We start from the raw sequence: 13,812 nt of genomic DNA, 5'->3' as shown, positions 1-13,812 counted from the left end.
ATCTGTCTTATGTTTTCGGAGAGATATATTGTAAACCACTCTCTTTTAGTACTCTCCCTCTGTTTTTGAAACCAGAAAAAAAGAGTTTTCTCATGTTTAATGTGATTGATTACACATTTTTCTGAGGAAAATTCCATATAATGATGCAATACATGCACAGATAAATATGAAGAACCTTATGCTTTATATCAAATACAAATAAGCACTAAGATTTAAAGTTGTCATTGTCATCATTAACAGCTTTATTTTCCGAGGTTATTGTTTGGGTTTGAAAGGGAGATTCTGGATGTCAATGCACAGTGGTGGCAGGGTGCTCAGGGGGAAGGTTTTTGCTGTAACTCAAAGAGACTTCTCAATGGCATTGTTTTGTGATGTCTCATATTGCCCTGCCTGGCTATAACTTTAAATATATTTACTTGTCTGCTCCTCTGAGCTCGTATTTACTGATGAGGCTGTGAATTAAATATTTGATGGTGAATATCAGTGTGTTGTAACAGCGTTGTTCAGATTTTTTTCAGCCTGAACTGTCTGGATGGGACTGAACCTTCTGAAAGCTGGGGGAGTAACCACATCCTCCATTCAGACAATTATAAGAAACAGTTAAGCCTTGTCAACTGAATAGTTGAACTAATACCAGCCCCATTCCAAAACCAGGTCCATGCAACCACCCAAAGTAAAGGCACGTGTGGTCAAAAGGATTTCTTTGCCTATTGTTTTGCAGACGGTTGTACCTCTGTGAAGAAAAGCAGAGAAGAAAGAGGAAACATCAGGAAGCAAAGCAGGAAATCCAAGAGCTCACAAAAGGACTCGAAAGAGAGAGGGTTGGGGGCTAGGTACTGCTATTAAAAAGTATGAACAAAAAATCCTCTCTAGAATTATTTCATGCTTGTGGTGACTGAGGAAAACAGATTTTACACATTCTTTGTAATTAAATAAGAATACCTGGAGAAAAGCCACCAGTCGCTCTTCTAAATGCTGACAGTGTGTGAAGGATTTTCCAAATACAAGTGAGGGGCACTGCTATCCTTGCTGAAGCAAATGGGTAATGGTAGCAGGGCTTGTAGAAACGAATATCAGACCCATAGCAAGTGGCGAAACAAAGAGTCAGAAATATCACAAAATTACTAAGATACAGTCTCAAGATGGCAGAGTAATGACCCTCAAAGAGAGGTAAAATCCATGCTGAGAGAGTGGAGAAAAACGTGTGAGTAAACTGGGAAACAATTCCTGCTTTGTCACTTAGTTATTCAACTATTTCTTTACTAGCTATTTACATTTCATGCACAACTCTTCTTGCTTTGCATGAACAGGCAACCACAAAGGTACTAACATAATCACCAAAGACCAGAATATTTTACACGAAGTTTTGAACGGCTTAGAATGTAAGAGCTATGATGGGCTAAAGCAAGGATTAAAGGAACTAGAAAAATCTCCTTCAGATATAAATCACCAAGTCATGGATCAGACTGCGTGTCTTCTGTCTGGAAGCAAGAGAATGAAAGCTGTTTACCAAAACCACTTGATGCACTGTTCTCTGCCTCACGCCCATGAAAGAAAATAACATTCAAGTCCAGTTCAAGTAATGTATGAGTGACTGGGAAAGTGACACAATATTTGTATAATTTGTACAGTTTCTACAGAACAATATTTATTTTTAAAAAGGGCAAAACTGTAAGAAAGCAGTCCTATACTGTGCTAGAAATGGCACCAACAGAAAGACTTTTATGATGGGGAGGAGGTGAAGGACATGAAGAGAATGTATCTTGTGGAGTTGAGGAAAGAGCTGGTGCAGGACAGCAAGCTGAAAAGGCAGCTTTTGGAAGTACATACACCAGCCGCTTAACTTTTGTTTGTATCTGGCAACTGAACTGAATGTGCAATAATTGATTTTAAGGAAAAGAACAGATAGTTAGTACACCAGACTGTTAAAATGGGCTAGGGAATAACTGATCCAAAGCTGAACAGCATGCTTGGCTTCAGATTAATTTGTGAATGGAAAGAAATCAGAGGGGTTGGGATAGGGAATTGGACTCTGAAATGCACAGCATGAATCTAAATACCCAAAGGTGAGGGCAAACTAATAATCAGTTTGAATTAAGTACAACTAATAATTGAATCACTGAAACACAGAAAGGTTGAGGTTGGACGGGATCTCTGGAGGGCATCTGGTCCAACCCCTCTCCTCAAGGAGGGCCACCTAGAGCAGGTTGCCCAGGCAATTAGTATGTGGTGACCACTGTCTCCTGGCTCCAGGATGAGAACAGCAATAGTTTTGTGCTCTGCTAACTGACTTGCCACCCAGGATGGAGAGGGTTGAAGTCATGGGATCGAGATCTGGTTTCTGCCCCAAAAGGAAACTGCTACAGGGTATGAATGAGTGCGTCTCACACAGGGTGCATCTACACTGGCGTTTGGTTCAAATCAGAAGCCTGCTTTTGAGCACAGTCTCCTGTTAGCTGGAGTTATGTCAACGTTTGCTGAGCACTTGAAGCGAATTTCTTCTTGGTAACGCTCAGAGCTCTCCACTTATCCAAGGGCTTCCAGTCCACAGGGCCAGACTGGAAGTCATCCAAAGCAATCCTCCCACTCACTCTCAAAATGTGTGTAGTGCGGACACTGGGTACTTCACACCGAAGGTTTTGCTCTGCAGATCTGTTGCTGTGGGTCTGCACTGCATGCTAATGCAGATGTAACCACAGAATGCTGATGGTGGCCCTGAAATGGGCTGTGAACCACAAAACAATTGAAGACTGACCTGGTATATCACGAAAAGGCTGCAGCAGACCAGCTTTTTACCAGGTCTGGCTTCCCTGAGTGACCCTTTCTATGATCTCTGTTTTGTGATGAATTTAAGCATGCCAGTGAACTTCTGGAGTACGTGAAGTTTGCAGAAGCTTTGCAATCCAAAATGGGTAAAATTTCCACCTTCCTCAAAGAAAAGAAAAAAAGGCTGGTAATAGCCTGTATGATGGAAAGGTGTAAAGTCACTCAAGAAAATTTTGAAGGAGGAGACACATCTTGACTTTATAGTCCTAAGGAGAAAGTAACAATAGCTCAAATCTACTGCCTGTTGTAAGGTGTCCTGTAAGGTTCTGGTCCAAGTAAATAAAATGAGATAGAAGATACAACTGGGACAGCTACCATGAGCAGGATTTCAGCCTGTCAGTATCTGGGAACTGTGGAATTCAAGGTTGCTAAAAGAGTATTAAGTAATGAATGTCTGTAATGAAAAGTATTTCAACAAGAACATTAATATTTCTTAAAAGATAAAAAAAAAAAGACAAATCCCAAAGCCATCTCCTTTGAATTGCTACAATGAGACTGAGCAAAGAAAAATGCTAAGAATGTCAGTAAAATTGTTTTAGGTTGATGTGAAAATCATCACTCATGTACAGTGGTTAAAATGCCATTGTGTCCAATCAGTTAATTATTTTTTCATTTGTTTCTCCCCTCATTTTTTCCCAGTGTTAGTATTTTAGACTTTGTTGGCTGGAAACTGAAACTGAAATAAGGATATAGTTCACATGTTAAGCTAAACTTCATTGCAATTTCCTATGGGAAGGTGGTTAAAACAATACTCCTACAACAAGCATGCGGTACAGCTCAAAGCAAAGACAGAAGCAAGCAGTGTTTTGAAATTAATGATATCCCTATATCACCTACAGCAATTACCTGATGTTGCATTATGTCAGGTGGTTTGACCATAAAAGAGAGGTAGAAGGAGAAAAGAATGAGAGGAAACTGTGGAAAAAACAGAGACAGAAAAGCACAAGCACTTGCCCTTGAGAAAAGCTAAGAGTGAAGACTAAATGTTTGATACGCAGCCGGCGTGAAGATGTCAACTTTGTGTCCTGGGAACCAGGAGTTTTTCCACTTTCTTTAGACAATCAGGATCGTATCAAAAATACCTGATGTGGTCATTGGTCATTAGCTTTACAACAACAACCTTTAGGGGAGGGAAAGCCGAGAATGGATTTTTTTTTCTTACAAGTTGAGGTGAAATAGATCTGAAAGTGGTCAAAATAAACGCTGCCCAGAAACTAGACATGGGGAAAAACAGCTCCCTTAATCTTCAGCTGTAGGTGATCTGTCCCTACCACCTGGGCTCATGACACTTTCTTTCCCTTGTGTTTGGTTCTTGAAGCTCGAGAGCCGTGAGGACTCCCTACACCCCTCTCTTTCCTGCTCAGTTAATTGTTCAGCCCCCACCAGTAGCCTGAAGAGCAATACAGAGCTGAGATAGAGTAGCTGATGTAGCCAAAACCACCCAAGATACCCCTGATGCCCAGGATGCGAAACTTAATTTTCTTCACGGGTACAACCAGCTTTCAAAAGACACTTTGAATTCTGCAGTAATTTGGTCCTTGTGTGGTTCACGGGAGAGTAAACAAAGCAGAAAATCCCAATTCTTCTGTTTCTTTTTCAGTCTATGTGTTTCTTCTTTGCACAGCTTTTTCAGCGGCTCCTGACATGATACTGCCCGATTACTTCTGTGAAGATCCCGTCAGTATTTTCAGTTATTTTGTAAAAGCAATAAAATTGGGGAGCATGGTTCATGGTTTTCTGTACCCTCTTTTAAAACTATTCTGTGTGCACTACATTGCGTTATTTAATGTACATAATTTACGTGTCTTTTTACATTATTTCAGTATAAAGGAAAGCAGAGATCAAAGAATTTTTACTTTCTGATTCAAACATAGTTTGTTAGAATGTTACAGAAAAGGTACGAAGATGGAAGTATTGGAGCATACCTTTTTTGTATAAAGACACCTTTCTGGTTTTCCCTTTATAGGGGTACAAGCAGTGCTAAACCTGTAACGACTAAGCTTGGTAAACTCATTCTATGGACTCATTTCACTTCTGTCTCTCAGACAATTCACCCCTTAGTGATGAAAGATTTTCACTACCTAGTTTTAAGTGATCATACTCTTATTCAGTAGGTAGCCCACAAGACCTTTGTGTCAAAATAACCAGGAATGAGATCTGCACCTGTCTGTTTCTCTATAATATCATATTTAATTTACAGCTCTTTTGTTAAATTCAGATTGAATGTTTATTTCAGTGCAGTCTCTCTTTTCTCCAGCTGTTTCTCGGAAGTGAAGAGCACATGGCCAAATTTCTTTGAAATGACCGTTGTTTGTGCTTGTCCAGCACATCTAAATCCTTGTACTACTCTATCATCTCCCGGACGTCAAGAGAAATTTTTAAATCTTAACCCCTTGCTCAAAATGAAGCTTGTGATGTGGACTCCCCTCAACTTCACAAAAGTTAACTTCCAGAATCAGAGTAGAAAAAAAGGAGAGAAACATATTTTTATATGGACTGAACGAAAACTCAAGGTCATTAAGCCCCGTCTGGATTTGCAGCTTTCAGGTGAGGACTACCTGGTGAAAATAACAAGCGTTTGAAAAGAAAGGAAAATCAGAACACAGCAGCCACCTTAAATTAGCGAGTCACTACAGTTTTTGTATGCCCATTGTGACTGTTATTTTTGTCCCAAACAGTTAAAACATATTTGAACTAGAACTAGGACTTCCCATAGAAAACAGCTAAACAGAAGTACCTGATAAAGATTCTCATCCCCAAAGCTGAATTTTCCTATATTGCAAGTTCAGTCCATACCACAAACTCAGCTTTCACGTCGTATTTGGGTCCTATTTTGAGAAGATTCATCAGCTGGTAAACAGATGCATAGTGTTAAAGCTTGGCTGATGCAAATGCCATTTTACCAACATTCATTTATTTTAATTACAAGGTCAGGTGTCTTGGGTTTTTAGTTAAACAAATTCAAGAATAATCTAGTAATGTGTAGGTCTGTCGAAATGTTTGAAGTAGCTTACAGTTGTACTTGTCTTGGACAGTCTTGCAAAAAGTATAATTGATACTGACTGATCATAAAATAAAAATAAATATATGTAGGTTAAAAAATAAACCAGTTTTCTAACTCCTGTATTCCATAAAAATAGGAATGTAGCCTTTTATGAAGAACTGCCAAAGAGCCATGAAAGTGCTATACCTTCTCTGTGGACACAAAATTGATAAATGTAAAATATTCACACGCTCTGAGAAGACAGGGTCACTGAGATAATACCCTACGGCAAGTTAGAATGAAAATACTAGTAATAAAAATTATTTTTTTTTTAGAAAAGAAAATGTGAAAGTCATTGACAAAATTATTACATCCAGCTAATTTACATTTGAATGTGCCTTAGTTTATCTCACAACTCTTTTATCACAGACAATAATTCTACAATAGCTAAAAGTAAGTGATGTGACTTTCAGTTATAGCGTATAAAAAATGTCCATGTTAATGCCCGTCATACAATCACAGCTGTTAGTTTTTTTAGTAGTATTTTGAAGATTTCAGTCACTTCCAGCCACCATAGAAGCTCCCCCCACCCATGTCAGTGTCCTCTCCTTCTTCGCTGGTTCTTGCTTGGGGGCTTCAGGAGACTCTCTCGGTATTTCACGTTTGTGTGGAACAGTCGGACCATTTCATGGTCTTTGTTATCCAATACTCTGGGCAGAAAGAGAGATGATTTCTGTGTCCTGCGAGTTTTAAAGCCCCTTCTGGGTCGTCCCTTCCCATTGATTGAGACATACCAGAGTCTCTCTGCACTGGCTTTGCGCTTGGTGCCGGCTCTGTTCGGTACAGTCCGGTAGAGACGGGACGCGTAGGTGTTATAACCCAATTCATGGATCCTCTCCACAAACTCACACTCTGTGTTATAGTTTTCCTGCAAAGCAAACACGACAAAGTTTAAGAAAGACTATATGGGTAATAGCTCTCTTCTACCTCAATGAGATGTGACTAAAGTCTTAAGCAAGACTCTACTCAGTTTTAGGATAAGGACAGCAACATATGTGCTAAGGAAAACTCAGGCTGGTGCTACAAAAGGTGAGCAGAAGAGAAGTGCTGAGCTTGAACTGCTGTGCAACAAGGTTCTGCCTGTCAACAGCATGAGCATGGTCTGTGGATCAGAGACAGAAAGAGGACAAAAAAAAGGATCTGAGAACAAAAAACATCACGTGAACAGGAATGAATAGCTCTGCTGATTGTTCAGCTGTAATTTAATTTTTTTGTGCTTATGGATGTAAATATGCCTGTGAACTGGATGGATGATTTAATGGCTGCTTATCAACCTTTGACATCTATTGAAAAGGTTAAATCCTACAGTTTAATGTCAAACGTGGCTCTTTAATAGGTGTATTAGTAGTTAGATACACCCGGAGGCTATTATATATCCAGTTTGTTGTGGATATTTGAGCAGTAAACCACATCTTTATGAAGCTTCTTTGTTTACTTCAGCACAACAAAATAAAAGTACACCCTGCCCACCAGCACGTTCTCCAAAATGCTGGACTGCTCCTTTATCACAAACTGTAAGGGCGAATATGCACCCATCGTGGGTGTTCACATTTTACATGATCTGTTGAAATTTCCCCCTTTTCATCCGGTCCTCAGCTGAGAGAATACTGTGTGAAAGCCTGGCGCAAGGAACTCCTTCCTTCTCCCTGGGAGCAGTAGAAACAGTGCAAATGAAGGGCCTCCCACACTGTACATCTTTTCTCAACTACAAAATCACCTTTGCTGTACCTGTGTGATGAAGACTTCAGTATCTAACACGTGAAAGGCACAGAGACAGAGGGGAACTGCTACCATGGTCTTTACCGAGGTTTTTTATTTCACGTGGCCTCTCTGGAGGACATGCCAAGGGCACAGGTAGCCAGGCTGGGGCCAGAAAAGCTGTAGGCTCCATTAACAACATGTCTTTAATGCTGTTCACTCACCAGAAATGCTGATAGGCATTTAACAAGATTTTAAAAGACTCCACATGTCTCCGCTTCACAGCTGTAAAACGGAAGTGCCCTTCCTTGCAAGGACAAGGTTTTCATATGGTGTGGTGCTGGAGCCCACACAACTGCCATATGTAGGTAGGTTTGTCCTGCTGTCTGCCTCAGTTCTGGTTGTAGAGGGTTTATTACAGAGGAAAAAGCTGGAGGATTATCACAATCAGCTGAGGACAGAAAGGAATTCTGCAGACTCAAGAAACTCGTTTTGTTGACATGGGAAAATTGGTGAACCGAGGGATAACAGCGTTATTCCAATTCTACTTCACAAAATGCTCCCTGTGTAATTATCCTGAAAAAAAGTCACTCTTATTTGAAATAGGGGCCTTGCACACGTTCCTGGAACAGTAATATCAGTAAAGTCATTGGTTCTTTTTTTCTAGGCAAGCAAAGCCAGGAAGTTTCTCCCGAGCTGAGCCCTCATCCCTTGCTGCTTCTGTGAAAGAAGCTGGAGCGGAATAGCTTTTCCAGGGTTGTCCCTCCAGCTCTGAAACACTAGCCTGGAACAGTCTCTCTCAAACTTGATCTGGAACAGCAAAAATTATCGTCTAGTTTTACAGAAACCTTTCACGGCTGATATTCCTTGGCATGTGACAGCTGAACTAACTTCAGGATGGCCTGATGCTCCTCAGACTGGAAAGGGAAGTCCAGGAGAAAAGGACTCTCCGATCTATCCTACTCTAAGCTTTGCTCTACAATAGGAGAGGATCTTTATGCTCAGAATTTACCCTGATTTTAATTCCATTTAATTAATCTGGATTCAAAATACCTATTTTGAACAAGAAAGAGAGAAAGATGAGAAAGAACTTGAAAATTCATCCTTCCCATGCATTTCTTCGGGGCAGAGGCTGGCGCTGAGCTGGTGGAGGAGCTCCACTGAAAAAACGCCCATTTTAATCAGAATATTAACTGGAAGCATAGAAGTGGCCAGCCTTAGCTCTGGCACAGCAGAGCTAGTATGTTCTCATTCTGCTTCAGACGAATTTTCCTTTGACAAAACGGTTCAAGATCTGCTTCTGTGCACCAGTAAAGAACCATCATCTTTATGCACAGGGCCTTTGGTCAGTGTGCATCACGAGAGGCACATTACAGAAGCTGGGTTGTAAACACAATCAGAACATTCTTGAAAAGGTGGAATAAAATACATCAAACCAAGGAGGCAACTGAGTTGATTGTGTTACCTAGGCTGCATTCACATGGAAAAAGCTTGCTTTGCCTGAGGATATGTCATGCTGTTCAAATCAACAGAATTACATACAACGACTTGTTGGAGGAAGGACATTTCACATAGCCATACTTTACCCTCTTCAAATCTGTTTCCATACCACAGGATTCCTGGAGAAATTGCACAGTATGGCTGTGGCACAGAAAGAGATCACAAGATTGCTAGGGATGAAACTGAAGACAACAGAAGAAATTCAAGTAGGTAGATAAAGCTCATTGTGTACATGCTGACAAATACTCCTTACAGTGTCCCTGAAGGTGAAGAAGTCTAAGCTGAAGTATTTTATTTGCCGAGGGGAACTGTTGGCTGGGCTGAAAAGGCAAGACTTCCACTAATATCAGCACAGCCCAGATTTTACCTCAAAGACCAGAACAAAAAATGAGGTCAAAGGAATAGAAAAAGCTGTTTGTTTTCATCTTTATGTTCTTGCTCCTTCTTGTACTTCCTTTCCTTGTATAGCCCTGCCTTTCAGTACCTGAAAATTCTTTCACTGCCCAACCAAACGCTCTGTGCAAAGAAACTCCCATCGGTAGTCTGCTTTCCTGTAACAGAGATGCTCAACTCCTTCTGGATATTCTTTGTCTGATATGTATATCCTCTGCCAGCGTCCAAGATCCACATCAAATATGGATAATTTTGAATAGAGATGGATATTCTGCACGGCAAATGCTGGCCCCTGAGGTCTTTATCAGTGCACCCAATTGCCCAGAACTTTGGCCGTGTGAAATACCTTTGCCAAATACATTCTTCTGCCTACAGGCAGTAAGAACACAGCTTCTTTCCACTTTTAAAAATATACTGATTGATTGCCTGTAACAATTCCAGACAGAAATCTGTTACACCATTACCCTTTTCTCTATAAATGTTTATTTATAAGAAATCAGTGCTCCCCGCTGGACCTGTTCTCCCCATAGGAAATGACAGGCGTATTCCAGTTTTAGGCAAAACTTACTGATGCATAAAGTCTGCCCCTTTTGTTCATGGCCAGGTATCTGCCAGAGAACAAGCCCTTGATGGCAACGATTCCAACATCAACAGCAGTTATTTCAAGAATACCTAGAAACAGAAACAATTGCGAGATAAGTTGTTGCTCCTCATCATGTGTAATTTTTTGAGGTATGTTTGAATGCTTACCTGCAGAGTATGATTTCACAGCTGTCACTAGCTCACACCAAAATCATAGCGCAATCATGTGAATCAAACAAGACTATTATTTGTAACAATATAAAACAACGATGATGTGGGAATTGTTTGAGACAAGCTTGTCCCTAGATGTCTGATTGAGATTGAACTCTTTCAAAAATAAAAAGATCTGACACTGAACTAGAGGTTCACATAATCCTATATGTATATAAAAAAGTTTAAATCCTCTTTAATGCTTAGGAACACAAGAGCTCTTGACTTATTGAAATCAGTCACAAAGCTGTCCATTTCAGGACAAAGCCGTTGCTGAGGTCTCCAGAGGGTAAAACAGAGTGAGTCAGCTGCATTTGAGAGCCATGTATATAATCATGAAAGGAACTTGTCATTTAAGAAGTCAATGTAGCCCTCCAGACAAGGACAATATGACGGTCCGAGCCAAATTAAAAGGGAGGAGATTTTTGGGCCATCAAAGATGAGGTCTCAACCACAAGAAGAGTGTCACAGGTGAGGTTGTCACAATACCTGCCAAAATGTTTGTTTCCAGCCAAAGGTGCCATGACGCCGACGCAGGCACAAACAGTTTGGGAGATGGTGTGTCACATGTGCAGGACTCTCTAGCTGGCTTGCTCAAACTCTGCTCTCAGTTCTCCTGTGGTGGCCCAACGGCTTTGTACTTTCTATGAGCATCTAAAGGCAAGAGGTGACCCTTGCACCCAAACTTATTGCTGCCTTTCAGCAATGATAAGGCAGATCCAGGGGCCTGTCCCCTTTGCAGAGCTGGGTTGCTGGCCTGACCGTGCCTGGGAGAGTTGGGTGGTTTTGGTACAGCTGTTTTGAATCAGGCATCGGTTCGCCGCTGAAGAATGCCTCCTCCAGCCTTTGATAGCGAGGGGGCTTTCCTCTAGGAAATAGTGGTTTTCCTTTATGGACTTCAGACAGATCCCTGGGGTCTCCCTATCTCTGTGTGCCATCACCAGGCGGGATTTACGCTTCCTGGGGTGGCGGGGCCGGGGCGGAGGCCGGGCTGTGCCCGCGCCCGGGGCCGGGCTGGGTGCGGGGGCGCCCGGGGCTCCCCCCGGGGCAGCGGCGGCGCGGAGCCCCTCTCTCCTCCCTTCTGCCGCCCTCGCACAAACCCCCTCACTCCCGACATATCCCGTTTCATCTTAATTACCGCCGATCCCCGGCACATGTCAAAGGGGACAGATGTGATTTAGCCCGTGGAAGCCCAAGCCCCCCGCGGGAGACGAGCTGGGGCGGGACGAGGCGGGCGAGGGCAGCCTGCAGCCCGTCGGGGAGGGCACCGGGAGTCGCTCCCGGGGAGGTGTGAGGGCACCGGTTGCCCAGCGGTCCGGGCTGGGGCAGGGCTGGCATGGGAAGCCCCCGGCGGAGCGAGGGCAAGTGACAGGTCGATCGAGCTGGTCCCCGTCGGGGGGAATTAGGGATTTGGGCGTACCTCTCCGCCCCGGGGGGACTGAGCCCCGCTGCCGCCGGGCGGGTTGCAACAAAGGCCCACTTGGGAGCCCCCTGCCCCGGCCGAGAACAGAGGGGGCTGCCCCGAAGAGCCCACCCGCCGCCGGGACCCGAGCGGGAGCCGGAGGGGGGGAGGGCACGGAAGCGGAGTTGCGGGGTCTGGCGGAGCCAGCGGGGCGGCTCCCGAAACGCCGAGCCCGACGAGGGGAGGGGGCAAAAGCTCCGGCACCTCGGGGTGCCCCCGGGTCCCCGCCGAGGAGCCCCAGCCGCCGTGCGGCCGCTCCGGCCCCGGGGCAGTGCTGGGCAGGAGGAGGGACGGGAACGGCTTCGCCACCGCCCCGTCCGGCACCGTCCCAGCACCCGCCGTCGCCTGCCCGGTGATGCTGGAGCAGGACGCAGTTGGTCCGAGCGGGAGACCCCCTCCCCACACACCCCGGCCCGGGGGAAGTGGGATGGGGAAAGGTGTGCCCAGTACTCACTGAAGACGCTGTTTTTCTCCAGGGTGCCGTTGATCTTGCCGTTGGGGTGGATCTGGAGGTGGTACTTGGTGGCACAGTAGAGTTTCCTGCGCCTGGGCGCTCCTCCGAGGTGCTCGTAGACGCCGCCGCGGCCCCCCGCATCCCGGCGCGGCCGGGGGTCGCTCGGGGAGGCTCCGGAGACCCTGGGCACCCCCGCGGCCCGCCCTGGGGACCACGGCTCCTGCAACAAACTCAGGAACAAGATCCAGATTATAACCATTGTGGCATGATGGCCGCAGCGCTTAGTCTGCTGGGGAGATGGAGGCTTGGAGCGAATGACACCAGGGGTCCCATTAAAGCCGTCTTGCTAGCAGCACTCCAAAGTTGCAGAGCACACACTGTTTCGAGCCGTGAAGCATTGGCAAGTTTTTATCAGCCTCGATCTGGCCCTTTTATCTGTCTCAGATTTACTTAAATCAATAGACATCAGCAAAGGCCACCGAAGAGTCCCAGCTGTTTGTATTAGATGGAGCTGCCGTGATCAGCCTTCTCCTTGGGTTTCCAGCTAGACAGACGGCATGCATGAGAGACGGAGAGGCAGAAGAGGAGGGAGAGAGAGAGAGAGAGAGACACCCGCTGAATTTCGGCAAGAGACTGTGGGGAAAATAGTTGATCGACGGAGCATAGAAATAAAAGCAGCTTCCTGCAACAATAGCCTGATCTGCGACCAATTGATACAAAGCAGAGGAGGCAAAAGGTATCAGTCTCGTGTGAACTCCCAGAGTGCAGCGTGGATAAAATTACACAGCATCTCTCCCCGACACACCACACACCCGCACACCCCCGCACGGGGGGCTGGCTGGCTGCGCCCGCCCCGCTGCCGGCCCCGCGGAGAGGCGCGGTGCAGCCGCGGACCCTCCGCCGGGCACCGCCACCCCCTTGCTCAGCCCGGGGTCCGCCTGCGGCAGCCGGGGAGAGAGTGTGTGGGGGGTGTGCGTGGGGGGCTGATGCTCGAAGCAAACCTCTTCGCGAGGTGGCTTTTGAAAGCGCGCATGTTAAGCGCAGAAGCGTAAGAAAGGGGGTGCGGGTCCTGGCTTCTGGGGAGCCGGGGGGGCGAGCACCTTTTAATGGCTTTCACTCAGGCGTCAGGGTTGCTTCAGCGTGCTGCCCCCGCGCTTTGTCCCCGGTGCCGAAAGCAAACAGTTATTACTAAATCAATCAGCTCACGGTTACAAACAACACGCATTATTTAGATCGCTCTTGCAAGATTTAATCATTTCTAAATTAGCCCAGACAAAGTCAGGCCCAGCGAGTGTTATGATATACGTCCCTGAATGCATTTGCAAGAAGTCGGAGCTAATCCTTTTTTTTTTCTGTCTTTTTTTTTTTCCTTTTTTTTTTTTTTTTTAACTCTGGTGCCTGGTAAGTCTCATTAGCTACAGCAGATCTGCACTCGCTACCACGCAGCTTCACACAACTGCCCACGCTTTCAAAATATGATGGAGCTACCCATAAATAAAAATAAAAGAAGGCAAAAGGTTCAACAGCTCCGTGAACTACGCTGTCCCTGTGTGCTGCTCAAAGGCAGCTCGTTAATTAGATTTGCATCTGAAACAGGCAGTAGGAGTTTTGGGGAAGTGTTTGAGAGATAATTAGTATTAATGT

At 44.9% G+C, this 13,812-nt stretch overlaps 1 protein-coding gene across 1 annotated transcript; it reads right to left on the bottom strand.

Annotated features, from left to right (window-relative positions):
* Positions 1–6,404: 6,404 nt before the first annotated feature.
* Positions 6,405–12,427, bottom strand: FGF3 (fibroblast growth factor 3). The gene is made up of 3 exons (XM_086472288.1): positions 12,169–12,427; positions 10,029–10,132; positions 6,405–6,737 (listed from the first exon to the last, which is right to left on the bottom strand). The coding sequence occupies exons 1-3, from the start codon at positions 12,425–12,427 to the stop codon at positions 6,405–6,407; spliced, it is 696 nt and encodes a 231-aa protein (XP_086328414.1).
* Between the last annotated feature and the right edge of the window lie 1,385 nt (positions 12,428–13,812).

Source organism: Leptosomus discolor, chromosome 12 (genome assembly GCF_034619465.1).
Source record: "Leptosomus discolor isolate bLepDis1 chromosome 12, bLepDis1.hap2, whole genome shotgun sequence".
NCBI classification, from domain to species: Eukaryota; Metazoa; Chordata; class Aves; order Leptosomiformes; family Leptosomidae; genus Leptosomus; species Leptosomus discolor.
Note: the sequence above shows the minus strand (reverse complement) of the source record. Positions and strands in the feature narration are given on the sequence as shown.